We start from the raw sequence: 13,869 nt of genomic DNA, 5'->3' as shown, positions 1-13,869 counted from the left end.
AACTCCAACACAGCTGAGCTCATGGCATAAGCCTAACCAACATATCACCATCCTTGGATGTCTTGGTCATAACTTTTTCTTTAAAACCCTCTTGCATCATATCATCCCTCTCGATAAGATGTTCCTCGGTGGTGTGCTCTACAATAGTGGCATGACCATTGTAAATCCACATCAATGCACCTTCTTATCTTGAGTAGTGCCCATTAAAACATATTCCCTTCTCTATGTCAAGTAACCCTCGATGACCTTCGACCTAAGCAAAACTATGATCATCTAATTCTTCCTTGTTGCTCAGCAAGTTGGCGCCTCTCCATTTCGAGGCACGCTTGTTGAGCCCTGAGGTGTTTGTCCTGTTCGCAAAGGTACATGTAGTGCTCTGGAGGCCCCTCTAGTTGTTGTGGGGTGTCCACCATGTAGCACTCGTGAGATGACTGGTACCTATAGGTGGAGTAGCCAAAGAACTTGGCGAGGGTTCCAAAGTGGGTAAGATGAGTGATGCCGAACTCAGTGATGTTGTTCGCCATTGGGCTAATCATGCCAACACACATGGAGTGGAAGTCAGGGATAAAGTGTAGGAGCTCATCTTGGATGGTGCGGGGCCATGTTCCTGAGTCAGGTGATTGCTCATTTGAGGAACATATAACAGAATCGCACGATGTTAACAGGAAGTTTCTCATGTATCATTTGCATGTTGATACGTCCATTAGTTTTATTCTTGGCGAAGCAAATTAGGTTGAGAGATCACCAGGAACAACTACTGTGGTTGCATTAGATTTTTTAGATCAACTAATTCAGAGATAGAACTCGATTTGTACGCCTACCCTAGAAGTACTTTGTCATGCCTGGCCTCAGCATGACAGCGGACAGCCTATGTGGTCACACCACACGTGCCATGACATGAAAAAAAAGGGCCAATGGTAATGTTTGGAGAACGATAAGGTAGTATATACCGTAGAGTAGTACATTTACATGGAATAGAAATAAATAAAAAAAATCACTAAACAACGGCTGTTTTCTTTAAAACATTCATCCTACATCCTACTTTACTTTAATTTACTTTATTGCATCCCTCATCTTCTTTTTCTTCATCTCCAATTCTCCATATGTTCCCAATGCTGCTGATGATCTCATTTAGTACCAACAGAGGTGGAAAATTTGCAGTCGATGCCTGCACACGGTTCTTCGCCTACGTTCTTCTGATTCAGTCAATTTCCTGCATCTGACCTGCTTTTGGACCACGACGGCGGCTGCTGCTTCCTCAAAAAGTGCCTAACAATTATCCAACGACCACAGGCCCCGTTCAATTTAGTAGAGCCCTGTTTGAACACTTATTGCCCACACGCCGAACAAATAGGTCACCTAATCCCTTAAAAATTCAGCGCCCATACAACCGTAGGCGACACCTTCTTGGCGTGAGCACGACAACAAATTGCTAGCGCTGCAGACTGTTTCATCTCTTCCCGGCAACTCACCAGCTGAGACCGGCACAAGATGGCGGCTCTGACCTGGTACTAGAGGAGGCGAGGCTAGCTTAGAGCAAGCAAAGCCACAGTCCATCCATGGTCGCCTTATATGAAGCTGATCACATTTCTCGATGCCATTCCATTCTTGCATCCATAATCATCCCAGCCACCACATCTTGCATTGCATGCTCCTAGCTTGCCATCACTAGATCAATGTCGTCATCGACTTCACAAATGGCATCGCTCGCCGTGCTCGTCTTCCTGGTGGTCTGCGCGACGCTTGCCTCCGGCGCCGCCAGCGTCCGCGTTGGGCTCACGCGCATCCACTCCGACCCCGACATTACCGCGCCCGAGTTCGTGCGCGACGCACTGCGCCGCGACATGCACCGGCAGCAGTCCCGGTCGTTGTTCGGCCGCGAGCTCGCCGAGTCCGACGGCACCACGGTGTCCGCGCGCACCCGCAAGGACCTGCCCAACGGCGGGGAGTACCTGATGACGCTGTCCATCGGCACGCCGCCGCTGTCGTACCCGGCCATCGCCGACACGGGCAGCGACCTCATCTGGACGCAGTGCGCGCCCTGCAGCGGCGACCAGTGCTTCGCGCAGCCGGCGCCGCTCTACAACCCGGCGAGCTCCACCACGTTCGGCGTGCTCCCCTGCAACAGCTCCCTGAGCATGTGCGCGGGGGTGCTGGCGGGGAAGGCGCCGCCGCCCGGGTGCGCCTGCATGTACAACCAGACGTACGGCACCGGGTGGACGGCGGGCGTGCAGGGCTCCGAGACCTTCACCTTCGGCTCGGCGGCCGCCGACCAGGCCCGCGTCCCCGGCATCGCCTTCGGCTGCAGCAACGCCAGCAGCAGCGACTGGAACGGCTCGGCGGGGCTCGTCGGCCTGGGCAGGGGCAGCCTGTCGCTCGTCTCGCAGCTCGGCGCCGGCAGGTTCTCCTACTGCCTCACGCCGTTCCAGGACACTAACAGCACCAGCACGCTCCTCCTCGGCCCGTCGGCGGCGCTCAACGGCACCGGCGTCCGCTCCACGCCGTTCGTCGCTAGCCCGGCCAAGGCGCCCATGAGCACCTACTACTACCTCAACCTCACCGGCATATCCCTCGGCGCGAAGGCGCTGTCCATCTCTCCAGACGCCTTCTCCCTGAAAGCCGACGGCACAGGCGGCCTCATCATCGACTCCGGCACGACCATCACCTCGCTGGTCAACGCCGCGTACCAGCAGGTCCGCGCCGCGGTGCAGTCCCTGGTGACGCTGCCCGCCATCGACGGGTCGGACTCCACGGGGCTCGACCTGTGCTACGCGCTGCCGACTCCGACGTCGGCGCCACCGGCCATGCCGAGCATGACCCTCCACTTTGACGGCGCGGACATGGTGCTCCCCGCGGACAGCTACATGATCTCGGGCTCCGGCGTCTGGTGCCTGGCCATGCGGAACCAGACGGACGGCGCCATGAGCACGTTCGGAAACTACCAGCAGCAGAACATGCACATCCTCTACGACGTCCGGAACGAGATGCTGTCGTTTGCTCCGGCCAAGTGCAGCACTCTTTGACGAGACGATACTTGTACATATATACAGTTACTAATATAAGTATGTGCAGCACAGGATTCATGGTTTTTTTATACAGTGGATTGTTAACCAAACACTCTAATTCCATTTTTGGAAACTGCAATTTGTTCGGAATGCTTTACCGAATAGTCCAAATGTGCCTTGAAAAATACATGAACGAGACAATCGATATATGGGTTTTGACAAGCAAAGATGGAATCGATGACTGAAGTAGCCTACATTGATCTGGCATTCAACTATTGAAAAATGAGATTTGTTCAGAACTGTCAACCGAGCATTCCAGATGTAGCTTAACACTTACATGAGTGAGACATTCGATACATGCAATGGGGGTTCAACAAGCAAACATGAAATCGATGACTACTGAAGAATACATAGGTCCGACAAGGACAGATGACCAAACGATATAATATAATTCTTAACCTCCCTAATCTGCAACCTAGTTGCTGTCATAGGTCCCGTGCTAAGAGACGCTATGCCACTCAATTCAACCTTCCACTCTGACCCCGTCTTCTCTTCCTTTTGAAAGACACCCTCTGGGCTGGTTCGACATTTTGGTTTGTCATGACGTCCTGACTGGCTCTCTCCTCCTGCAATAACGCGAAAATCAGCTCCGAGTATTTGCCATAGTTTGCCATCCTATGCACCAGGTGGCGGATACGCTGACTTGGCGGGAAGGTCGACAAAGTCTTCTCGATCATTTCTTCATCTGTGATTTCTTTGTCACACAGCTTCAGTTGAGAGACTATGCGTCGTAGAGCCGAATCATATGCAGTCACAGAGTCAAAATTGCTGAAATGCAGGCGGTCCCAGTCCAACTTCGCTCCTGGTAGCTCTACCGCCTTCATCCTATCAAAGTGATCCTTCAAAGATTGCCATACAACAAGTGGATCCCGTTCGAGCATATACTCGTTTTTGAAATCTTCGTTCAGATGGCGGCGGATATAAAACAGAGCCAGTGCCTTCTCCTGTTTACTGCAGTTGGAGCCTGAGACAATTGTGTCTCTGAGATTATTCTGCGCTAAATAATTCTCAACATTTCTGGCCCATGTGATGTGACATAGTCTCTTCGGGCACCAAATGGTATGAGCCTGGGAAAGTCTGGTTGCACCATGCTAGACATGTGCCTACGATACATAAGAGAGATTTAGGCTGTGTTGTTATATGAGGTGGTGCATAATGACATCATCCTATGAATTTATAGTGGAATAACTCACTCCTCATGCATAACCTAATTATTAGATTTTGAAAAAAAACAAGTGGCAGGTATAAAAAAAATGTTGGAGGGACTGAACATATATAACAGGGCACCAAACCAATCTAAATTCATTACTTTGAAATACAGCTGATTAGTCTCCAGTCCACATTTTGCTATTTACACAAAGCAGTACATATATGAACGAATGATTAATTATTAAGTGCATTGTAGAACAACTTCCGTAACAATTCAATGAACTCACAAAGATGTATGATGCATAAGATTCACAGATACGTATGATGCATAAGATTCGGTCAGCCTTTATTTCCAACTTCCAAAAGAAAAGCAAGAAAAAAGTACCCCAAAACCTAATGATTAGGCACAAATTGTTGGTGGTTAATTATGGGTTCTACAGCTAGGGCCTTGTTTAGTTCACCCCAAAAACCAAAAAGTTTTCAAGATTTCCCGTCACATCAAATCTTGCGGCACATGCATGAAACATTAAATATAGACGAAAACAAAAACTATTTACACAGTTTGTCTGTAAATCACCATAATTGGATAATATTTACTACAAACAAACGAAAGTGCTATAGTAGTCGAAAACTTTTTATTTCGCGAACTAAACAAGGCCTAGGTAATCAGAGATTTGCTAATTACTCCCTCCACTTCCAAATTATAAGTTAATTTAAATTTTTTGGTACATCAATTTTGCTAAGTCTAAGTCAAATCTATGTACAAAAAAGTTGAATCGACTTATAATTTGGAAAGGACGGAATAGAATTCTTGCACTAAAGTATTTGGTTAACTTGGCATTCTCGCAGACACAGTTAATCAGTATGGATCTATCTTAAAAAAAAAAAACAGTATGGATCTAAATTGAAACAGTTTAGCATCAACCAGATAGACAAAGACAAGCAAGATAACGTAGCACGCGGATCTACAGAGAAAATCAGAAACAGCACTTACGTACGTGGTTCCAAGATTGAAAGGGAGCGATCGATGGAAGAGATGCATGAACTCACACGCTTTCGTCGATGGATGCAGCGGCGGAGCGTCTCCGGCCGGACGCCCAGAGGAAGGCGGCCGCCGTTGGCTACTTGGCTCCCGTGTCCTGTGACTCCTGTTCCCACGGCCGGAGACGACGATACACTGATTGATTTCTCTTTGCAGGGAGAGGAAAAATACGGCTGCCCACTTGCCTTGCAGTTGCAGTTGCAGTTGCAGGATGCAGAGCGACACTCCAACTCCAACCAACCGTGATGGACCAAAACAGGTGGGCCGTGGAATGTGAATCATTGTTAATTGGGCTCACGAAGGTTTTTGGTTTCTCAAGCTGGGCCAATCAGTTGGGCTCGGTAAGGACGCCCGACAGATCCACGCTATTCAGGTCGCAAGTACCAGAGCACTCAAAACACCGGCGAGGCCGGCGACTCATCACTGTCCGGGAGCTCTCGTCGTCGTCGTCGCTGGCGCCGCCGCGCCTGGAGCACATGACTCAAGTTCACCAAGTGGCATGATCACTTGTCACTTCCATTGAAGAATCCAATGGGCGAAATGGAGACGAACAAGATTTATAAACTTCTGGCAACGTTGCGCAGACGTGCAACGCACTTGCCAGCCACCACCCATTCAATCATTCAAAATTTCAAATACTTTAAAGATCTCTGGCATCCAGACCAAGTTCATCAAGAATTACTAAAAACGACGTCCTGAAACAAGTAAGTAACAAGGTAGTATGACGGAACCCTTGGTACCGTCTCTAATGGCCGCCAAGCGATCGCTTCTCCTCTGCCTGCTCCTCTTGCTGCCGTCTTTTGCCGTCCCAGGCCACGGCCAGCCAAGCCGTGGCATCCGCCTTGAGCTGACACACGTCGACGCCCGCGGCGACTTCACGGGGTCCGACCGCGTCCGCCGCGCCGCTGACCGGAGCCACCGCCGCGTGAACGGCCTCCTCGCCGCGGCCCCGCCGCCGGCTGCGTCCACGCTGCGGAGCGACGGTGGTGGTGGTGGCGCCTGCGCCGCCACGGCGGCGGCATCCGTGCACGCGAGCACGGCGACCTACCTCGTCGACTTCGCCATCGGCACGCCGCCGCTCGCGCTCTCGGCCGTCCTCGACACGGGCAGCGACCTCATCTGGACGCAGTGCGATGCGCCGTGCCGCCGGTGCTTCCCGCAGCCCGCGCCGCTGTACGCGCCGGCCAGGTCCGTCACCTACGCCAACGTGTCGTGCGGCTCCAGGCTCTGCGATGCGCTCCCGAGCCTCAGGCCCTCCTCCCGCTGCTCGGCGTCGGCGTCGGCGCCGGCGCCGGAGCGGGGCGGCTGCACGTACTACTACTCCTACGGCGATGGCAGCTCCACCGATGGCGTCCTCGCCACTGAGACGTTCACGTTCGGCGCGGGCACCACCGTCCATGACCTCGCCTTCGGGTGCGGCACGGACAACCTCGGCGGCACAGACAATTCCTCCGGCCTGGTTGGCATGGGCCGGGGCCCGCTGTCGCTGGTGTCGCAGCTCGGCGTCACCAAGTTCTCCTACTGCTTCACGCCATTCAACGACACGACAACGTCAAGCCCTCTGTTCCTCGGCTCGTCGGCGAGCCTCTCGCCGGCCGCCAAGTCGACGCCGTTCGTGCCGAGCCCGAGCGGCCCGCGGCGGAGCTCCTACTACTACCTCTCCCTGGAAGGGATCACCGTCGGGGACACCCTGCTTCCGATCGACCCCGCCGTGTTCCGGCTCACCGCGTCGGGCCGCGGCGGTCTCATCATCGACTCCGGCACGACGTTCACGGCGCTAGAGGAGCGCGCGTTCGTGGTGCTGGCGCGCGCGGTCGCTGCCCGCGTAGCGCTGCCGCTGGCCAGCGGCGCGCACCTGGGCCTCAGCGTCTGCTTCGCGGCGCCCCAGGGGCGGGGGCCCGAGGCCGTGGACGTGCCGCGGCTGGTTCTCCACTTCGACGGCGCAGACATGGAGCTGCCGCGGAGCAGCGCCGTTGTGGAGGACAGGGTCGCCGGGGTCGCGTGCCTGGGGATTGTCAGCGCGCGGGGGATGTCGGTGCTCGGAAGCATGCAGCAGCAGAACATGCACGTGCGGTACGACGTCGGGAGGGACGTCTTGTCCTTTGAGCCCGCTAACTGCGGCGAGCTCTAGGATTTGGGAACGGTGCGTTGAAATAAATGGGGACCATCTGTATGCTGATGTTCGAAGCATATTGCAGCTGAATGTTTGAGGGATTGTTTTTAGGTGAATTGCCTGGCTCTCGCATATGCTGCCTTGGTTTGAAAAGTCGTGACTCAAAATACCGTTCGCTAATTTATTATGAGAAAAAAAAATTGTTAACTGGCGAAAAAAATACAATAAGCAAACTCTTAGTTTTGGAGCTGTGGGTTCTGGGCTATCGCATCTTTAGGGCATGGGTATATGTTACCAAAGCTGAGAAGTCATATCAAAGAATTTAAGTTTAGCAATTCTAAAGATGAATGTTATTGCAGCCAATGTTTTGTTTGATTTTCCTAGGTTGGCCAATTAGAACAGCTCAAGATGAGAGACGAGAGATATTGTCAACTTGTGTACCCAACAATAAACGTCCAATGCTCCCGGATGAACGCTAAGGCAATTTGTCAGTACACTTACTTCTACAACACTTCACCCAAGCTGCCACTCATACATTCGGGCACCAACATAGGTGGGGTAGGGATTTTGCCAGAACACTAATGCAATTTGCCAATTTCCTTCTCACCATAACTTGTGCCAGAACACTAATCTCCATTACGTGTTGCTCTCTCCATTCTTATATAAGACGTTTTGACTTTTCTAGATTTATAGTTTTTGCTATGCACTTAGATATACACCATGCATGTTTAGATGCATGATAAAAACAATAAATCTAGAACAGTCAAGATATCTTATATTTGTAACGGAGAGAGTACCTCCATCGATATCATGGGTGCTCAACCATGTTCAACGGCTATCCTCTACCACGCGAACCCTCGATCGCTTTGTGCATGATTAGGCTTCTCGTTGGCTCTTCTCACTAAGGCATCATTTGGCCAAACTAAGCTTCTGTGTGCTCCGGTTTGCTAATTGTGATAATTAAAGATCGGAGAATCAAATCCAGTGTATGGCTGCCTCAAGCGGTCAAACCTAATATAGTTGGCAATTTCGGTTTTCCATTCTACCCACTCATGTGCTAGCTCCTTACCTCTCAATTTTCTTGTGTTGCTCACACAAAGAGTGTGTTACTCCGCCACTACTCTTAGTCGTTCGTTGCTCATACACGAAAGATTCGCTTTTTAAAGGCATGCTGTTATACGTGATTCATCATCTTTTTATTTTGCGCAGACTAGGAGAGATACAAAATTTGTGGTCGTTCTGGGCTATCGCTAAACTCCTTACCAACATACACATATGGAGGAATTTATTATATAACTTTGTGTTTTGCGAAAGAAGTAATCAAATCTGAATAGATTTTTCTGAAACAAGATTATACGCGCGTCCGTACATTGATTCTATCACACCTCTAACCAAACGAGGCTAGAGAGCATGCAGCTCTCAGGCTATGAAAAGGTATGAGCTCAACTGAGTGATGTTAGAGAGTCTGAACTCCGAAATGTTCTGTGTCTCTGAATCAGCCAAAATTGCAAATTAGCTCCGTTCCATAAGTACTTGGCTTTTCTAATATTTGTTATGTCTCTAAATATAACCTATATATATAAAAACAAAAAAAAATGAAATGGAGGGAGTACTATATAACTAGGTTATAACAGAATTTTGATCACTTGAAAAAATAGAGGCTGCCCCTTTTTGTATACACACAGCTTCCTAGCTAGTTCGAATGTGCGCCATCCCGCGTTGGCTAGTTCGAGCTTGTCCCGTCAGCTCTGCCGTCAACGGCATCTGCAACATTGCACTTGATATATACAAATACGCGTTGAATTATCCTGCGTACACGTATTATGAAAAGGAGTGATCCAAATATACTCTGGAGATACTAAATTTCAGCTAGGTCGTATTCACCACGTAACGTTCGAAGGCATGGTGCTGATAAAGGTCAATGGGCAATTTTGCTTTGTTTGATCAAACGAAACCTGTCGAAACAAAACGGAGGAAGACGTCGCAGTTTTCTCACGACATGGCGTGCAGAGCTGTAGCACCTCTGCTGACGCTTGCTGCTCTTCTCATCGGCTTCCTCTCGCCGGTGACTCCCGCGAAGACAGCTCACGGCTTCCGCGCCACCCTCGCTCGCGTCCACCAGCATCCCGGCAACTACGCCGCCGCGGCACGTCGCGACGCGCGCCGCCTCGCGCTGCTTTCGCACCGGGCCCCCATGGGAGGCGCGCCGACGACCACGAGCTCCGTCTCCGCCTCTTCCTGCCATGGCCTCCTCGAGGCGCTAGCGGAGAACGGCGCAGGGGCGTACCACATGATCCTGTCCGTCGGCACGCCGCCCCTGGCCTTCCCGGCCATCATCGACACCGGCAGCGACCTCACCTGGACGCAGTGCGCGCCGTGCACCACCGCGTGCTTCGCGCAGCCCACGCCGCTGTACGACCCGGCGCGCTCCTCCACGTTCTCGAAGCTCCCCTGCGCGAGCCCCCTGTGCCAGGCCCTGCCGAGCGCCTTCCGCGCGTGCAACGCCACCGGCTGCGTCTACGACTACCGCTACGCCGTTGGATTCACCGCCGGGTACCTCGCCGCGGACACGCTAGCCATCGGGGACGGGGACGGGGACGGGGACGCTTCGTCGTCGTTCGCGGGCGTCGCGTTCGGGTGCAGCACGGCGAACGGCGGAGACATGGACGGCGCGTCGGGCATCGTCGGGCTCGGGCGCAGCGCGCTGTCCCTCCTGTCGCAGATCGGCGTCGGCCGGTTCTCGTACTGCCTCCGCTCCGACGCGGACGCCGGCGCCAGCCCGATCCTGTTCGGCGCGCTGGCGAACGTGACCGGCGACAAGGTGCAGTCCACGGCGCTCCTCCGGAACCCCGTGGCGGCGCGACGACGCGCCCCGTACTACTACGTGAACCTCACCGGCATCGCGGTCGGCTCGACCGACCTCCCTGTCACCAGCAGCACGTTCGGGTTCACGGCGGCCGGCGCGGGCGGGGTGATCGTGGACTCCGGCACGACGTTCACGTACCTGGCCGAGGCAGGGTACACGATGCTGAGGCAGGCGTTCCTGTCGCAGACGGCCGGCCTGCTGACGAGGGTGAGCGGCGCACAGTTCGACTTCGACCTCTGCTTCGAGGCCGGTGCCGCCGACACGCCCGTGCCGAGGCTGGTGTTTCGCTTTGCGGGCGGCGCGGAGTACGCCGTGCCGCGGCAGAGCTACTTCGACGCCGTCGATGAGGGAGGGAGAGTGGCGTGCTTGCTGGTGCTGCCGACGAGGGGCGTGTCCGTGATAGGCAACGTCATGCAGATGGATCTGCACGTGCTTTACGATCTCGACGGCGCGACCTTCTCCTTCGCGCCGGCGGATTGCGCTAGCCTTTGATTTTGTTGTTCATTCACAGCTCCAAAATTGTATATATGTCGTTTCATGCATCTTGCGCGAACTATTGCTTTTTATCCTATGGGTTGCCCATTTATTCAGGTGTTTTCTTTTCTTTGTGCCGTGACTGAATCTCGTTGATATTTATACGCTCCGTTGACATACTACTCTTGGTTATCAATGGATCCATAGGTTAGAGTTAGATTTAGCTATTTGGAGCTTAAATAGCCCTAAAGAATCTAAACATGAGGGTTAGATTGGGGTTATTTGCATCTAACCCATACCCAAAAACTACCCCCCAAAGAGGTGCTTATTTGGGTTATTTGGAGATATTTCAGGTGGGACCCACAGGCAAGGCCGCAGGAGATCCCCACTCGCCACGCGCGTCCCAGGCCGCATCTGCGCCGGCACCCGCGTCCCAGGCCGCCTCCGCGCCGCGCTCGCGTCCCAGCTCGCCCCCGCGCCGCGCCCGCGTCCCAGCTCGCCCCTGCGCCGCGCAGCCCGCCTCGCCGGACGTGCCCGCGTCCCAGGTCGCCTCCGTGCCCGAGTCGCCGCCCGCCCCCACGCCGTGAAGCCCGCCTCGCCGCCCCCACGCAGCCATCCAGAGGCAGATCCGCCTCGCCGGCGCCTCCCAGCCAGAAGCGGAGGCAGATCCGGCGTCCAAGGAGATGGCTTCGACGTGTGGAGATGGCTTCGACGCGTGGGGCTCGCAGCCCCCGTTGAGCGAACTGCCGGATCTCGACCTCAACTCGCAAGTCCCGGCGGCGGAGGAGTTCCCGGGGATAGGGCTCTACGGAGCCGTCCTCCAGGGCCGACGGCGTCGACCTCTTCTCTGGCCGCTCCATGGGCTCTGGCCTCCCTCCTAATCGACCACAGCGAGCTGGAGTAGGAGACGCATGGGCAACCCCAGCAACACCCTACGCTCGGCAAGTGAACTTTGGTGGGTCCTCGTCGGCGGCAGCCAGTCGCGGCGGAGGAAACGGTGGTGTCTTCCCCGGCGGGTCCTCGTCGGCAACCGGTCGTGGTGGAGGAAACGGTGGCGTCTTCTCTGGCGGGTCGTCATCGGGGGCAGACGGTCGCGTTCGTCAGCGCGCAAACTCGTCTGACGCAGTACTCGGCCGGCAGCGCACCACCACGGCTCCACGTGGCAGCGGCGGGCAGCGCACGACCACGACCTCCCGTGGCGGTGGCAGCCAACGCGTACCACGTCCCCGACTACCAAGGGCACCGAGGGCAGCGCCGACTCAGACACCTGCCTCTGGCGCACCCTTCGACATCGATGAAGAAATGGAGCATGATGTGGAGGAGTTAGGGAGCTCCGGCGTTCCCTCGGTGAGCCATGCCAATCGAGCCCAATGGAATGATGCAAATAATGCTTGCTTGCTAGAATTGTGCGTAGACCAACGTAGAGCAGGAACATATAATGGTACTGTTATGAGTGGTGAAGGGTACCAAGCTGTTATGGACGGCTTACTTGCTCGGAAAGGGTTGTTCTATACTCGTCTACAGGTGAAGAACCAAATAGGCATCCTAAAGAACACCCACTCATTCTGGCGGTACTTGCAAACACACACAGGGTTGGGGAGGAAACCAGATGGAACAATTGATGCTGAGTCTGATTTCTGGACAACACACACAGAGGTAATTCTATGCTTGAAAGCCATATATATACCATGTAACCATTAAAAATTATACATTAGCCTACTAGGACCAAATTCACAACTAGCTGAGTATATCTATTCATTTTATTTACTGATTTTTTAATGATAATTTTGAGCCTAATATATTTCATTTTGACAAGCATCAAACTGAAAGTATATAGAAAGCAAATATATAAGGGACTGAGCAATGAAGAAGTGTTCTTGTTTGAGTTTGGGGGCCAACAAGGCATTATTGACCGACATGTTAGATGCAACGAATAGGCATGGACAGTGAATTGGTCCCCAAAGAAATAGTGTACTTCTGTTCTGTCACTTGCAAGTTTCCTGGCTGCATCGATCTTCTAATTACTGTAACTGAATTCCTCAATGAATATTGCTGCATCTAGAATTGCCGTGGCCCATGCAAGAGTCAGTAACAAATGTTCTTTCTGCCATCTATTATTACTGCTTTTGTCATCAAATTTCTTTGTAAAAAATGTAAGAGTTTACCAAACATACAGATATGTCTAGTTTTTGATATGTCCCCACCATCCACCTTCTCAAAGCAACCTGAGGAACCAAGTTTACAACCTGAGCTACCTGAGCAAATTATATAAGGGACTGTGTCACCTGCTGTTTTTTAATTGTTGTCTTTATGATTTATATATGACACTAGCTTATTCCTTAACTAGTTTTCTGATCTCATTGTGATTTAAACCTATGATGCAGAAAAAACCATACCTAAAGAGGTTGCAGTGGGGTCCTCCAGGAAACGAGGACTTGCTTGATGAATTATTCAGAGGGTTCACTGTCGATGGAAGCACAGCCTTTGCGCCTGGAGATGATTATGGTCAGAATCAGGAGGAAGATGCAGGGGCAGAAGAGGAAGAGGAGTTTCAAACAACACCTACAAGTAGAAGCAGCCAGAGAAACCAAAGGGGAAAGAGGTCATTAAGCACTTCAAGCACTTTGACCAGTCCAGTGAAGAAGAGCAAGAACCCAATGGTGAAGTTTGTGAAGGACATAGCTAGTACCTTCAAAGACTCTGTCACAGTCAACACTACTCAAATTCAGAAACGTGCAAATGAAAAGGCAGCATATTCTGTCGAGAGGTGTCAGGAGCTAGCATTTGAGTGTGGCGTTCAACAAACCGTTGATTCTGTATATGCTATGTCCAAGTTGTTTGAATCAGAGTACCAAAGGCAGTTCTTCTGTGGCAAATTAAGTCCTCAGCTTAGGTTGGGTTACTTCAAGAAATGGTGCAGGGACAACAATATGAGCTTAGGAGATGTTGAGTAGTTCTTTAAGAAATGTGTGTGTGAAGCTGTGGGGTTACTATTATGTGTGTGAGAGGTCTTCAACTATTATGTGCTGAACCTATTATGTGTGTGAGAGGTCTTGAACTATTGTGTGTGTGTGAGGTCTTAAATTATTATGTGCTGAACCTATTGTGTGTGTGTGAAGTCTTAAATTATTGTGTGCTGAACATATTATTATGTGTGGCA

The 13,869-nt window shown here is 52.3% G+C and overlaps 4 protein-coding genes across 4 annotated transcripts; all 4 read left to right on the top strand.

The window, feature by feature from the left end:
* LOC8084073 (aspartic proteinase nepenthesin-1) lies at nucleotides 945-4,401 on the top strand. Its single transcript, XM_002462914.2, has one exon. The coding sequence runs from the start codon at nucleotides 1,677-1,679 to the stop codon at nucleotides 3,021-3,023; it is 1,347 nt and encodes a 448-aa protein (XP_002462959.1). The 5' UTR covers nucleotides 945-1,676; the 3' UTR covers nucleotides 3,024-4,401.
* On the top strand, nucleotides 5,835-7,485 carry LOC8084072 (aspartic proteinase nepenthesin-1). Its single transcript, XM_002462913.2, has one exon. The coding sequence runs from the start codon at nucleotides 5,978-5,980 to the stop codon at nucleotides 7,385-7,387; it is 1,410 nt and encodes a 469-aa protein (XP_002462958.2). The 5' UTR covers nucleotides 5,835-5,977; the 3' UTR covers nucleotides 7,388-7,485.
* Nucleotides 9,291-10,842, top strand: LOC8084071 (aspartic proteinase nepenthesin-1). Its single transcript, XM_002462912.2, has one exon. The coding sequence runs from the start codon at nucleotides 9,291-9,293 to the stop codon at nucleotides 10,725-10,727; it is 1,437 nt and encodes a 478-aa protein (XP_002462957.2). The 3' UTR covers nucleotides 10,728-10,842.
* On the top strand, nucleotides 11,391-13,832 carry LOC8081700. Its single transcript, XM_002462911.2, has 2 exons — nucleotides 11,391-12,365; nucleotides 13,094-13,832. The coding sequence occupies exons 1-2, from the start codon at nucleotides 11,568-11,570 to the stop codon at nucleotides 13,661-13,663; spliced, it is 1,368 nt and encodes a 455-aa protein (XP_002462956.2). The 5' UTR covers nucleotides 11,391-11,567; the 3' UTR covers nucleotides 13,664-13,832.

Source organism: Sorghum bicolor, chromosome 2, assembly GCF_000003195.3.
Source record: "Sorghum bicolor cultivar BTx623 chromosome 2, Sorghum_bicolor_NCBIv3, whole genome shotgun sequence".
In the NCBI taxonomy this organism is placed as follows: domain Eukaryota; kingdom Viridiplantae; phylum Streptophyta; class Magnoliopsida; order Poales; family Poaceae; genus Sorghum; species Sorghum bicolor.
The sequence above is the reverse complement of the archived record's forward strand: the minus strand, read 5'-3'. Positions and strand labels throughout refer to the sequence as shown.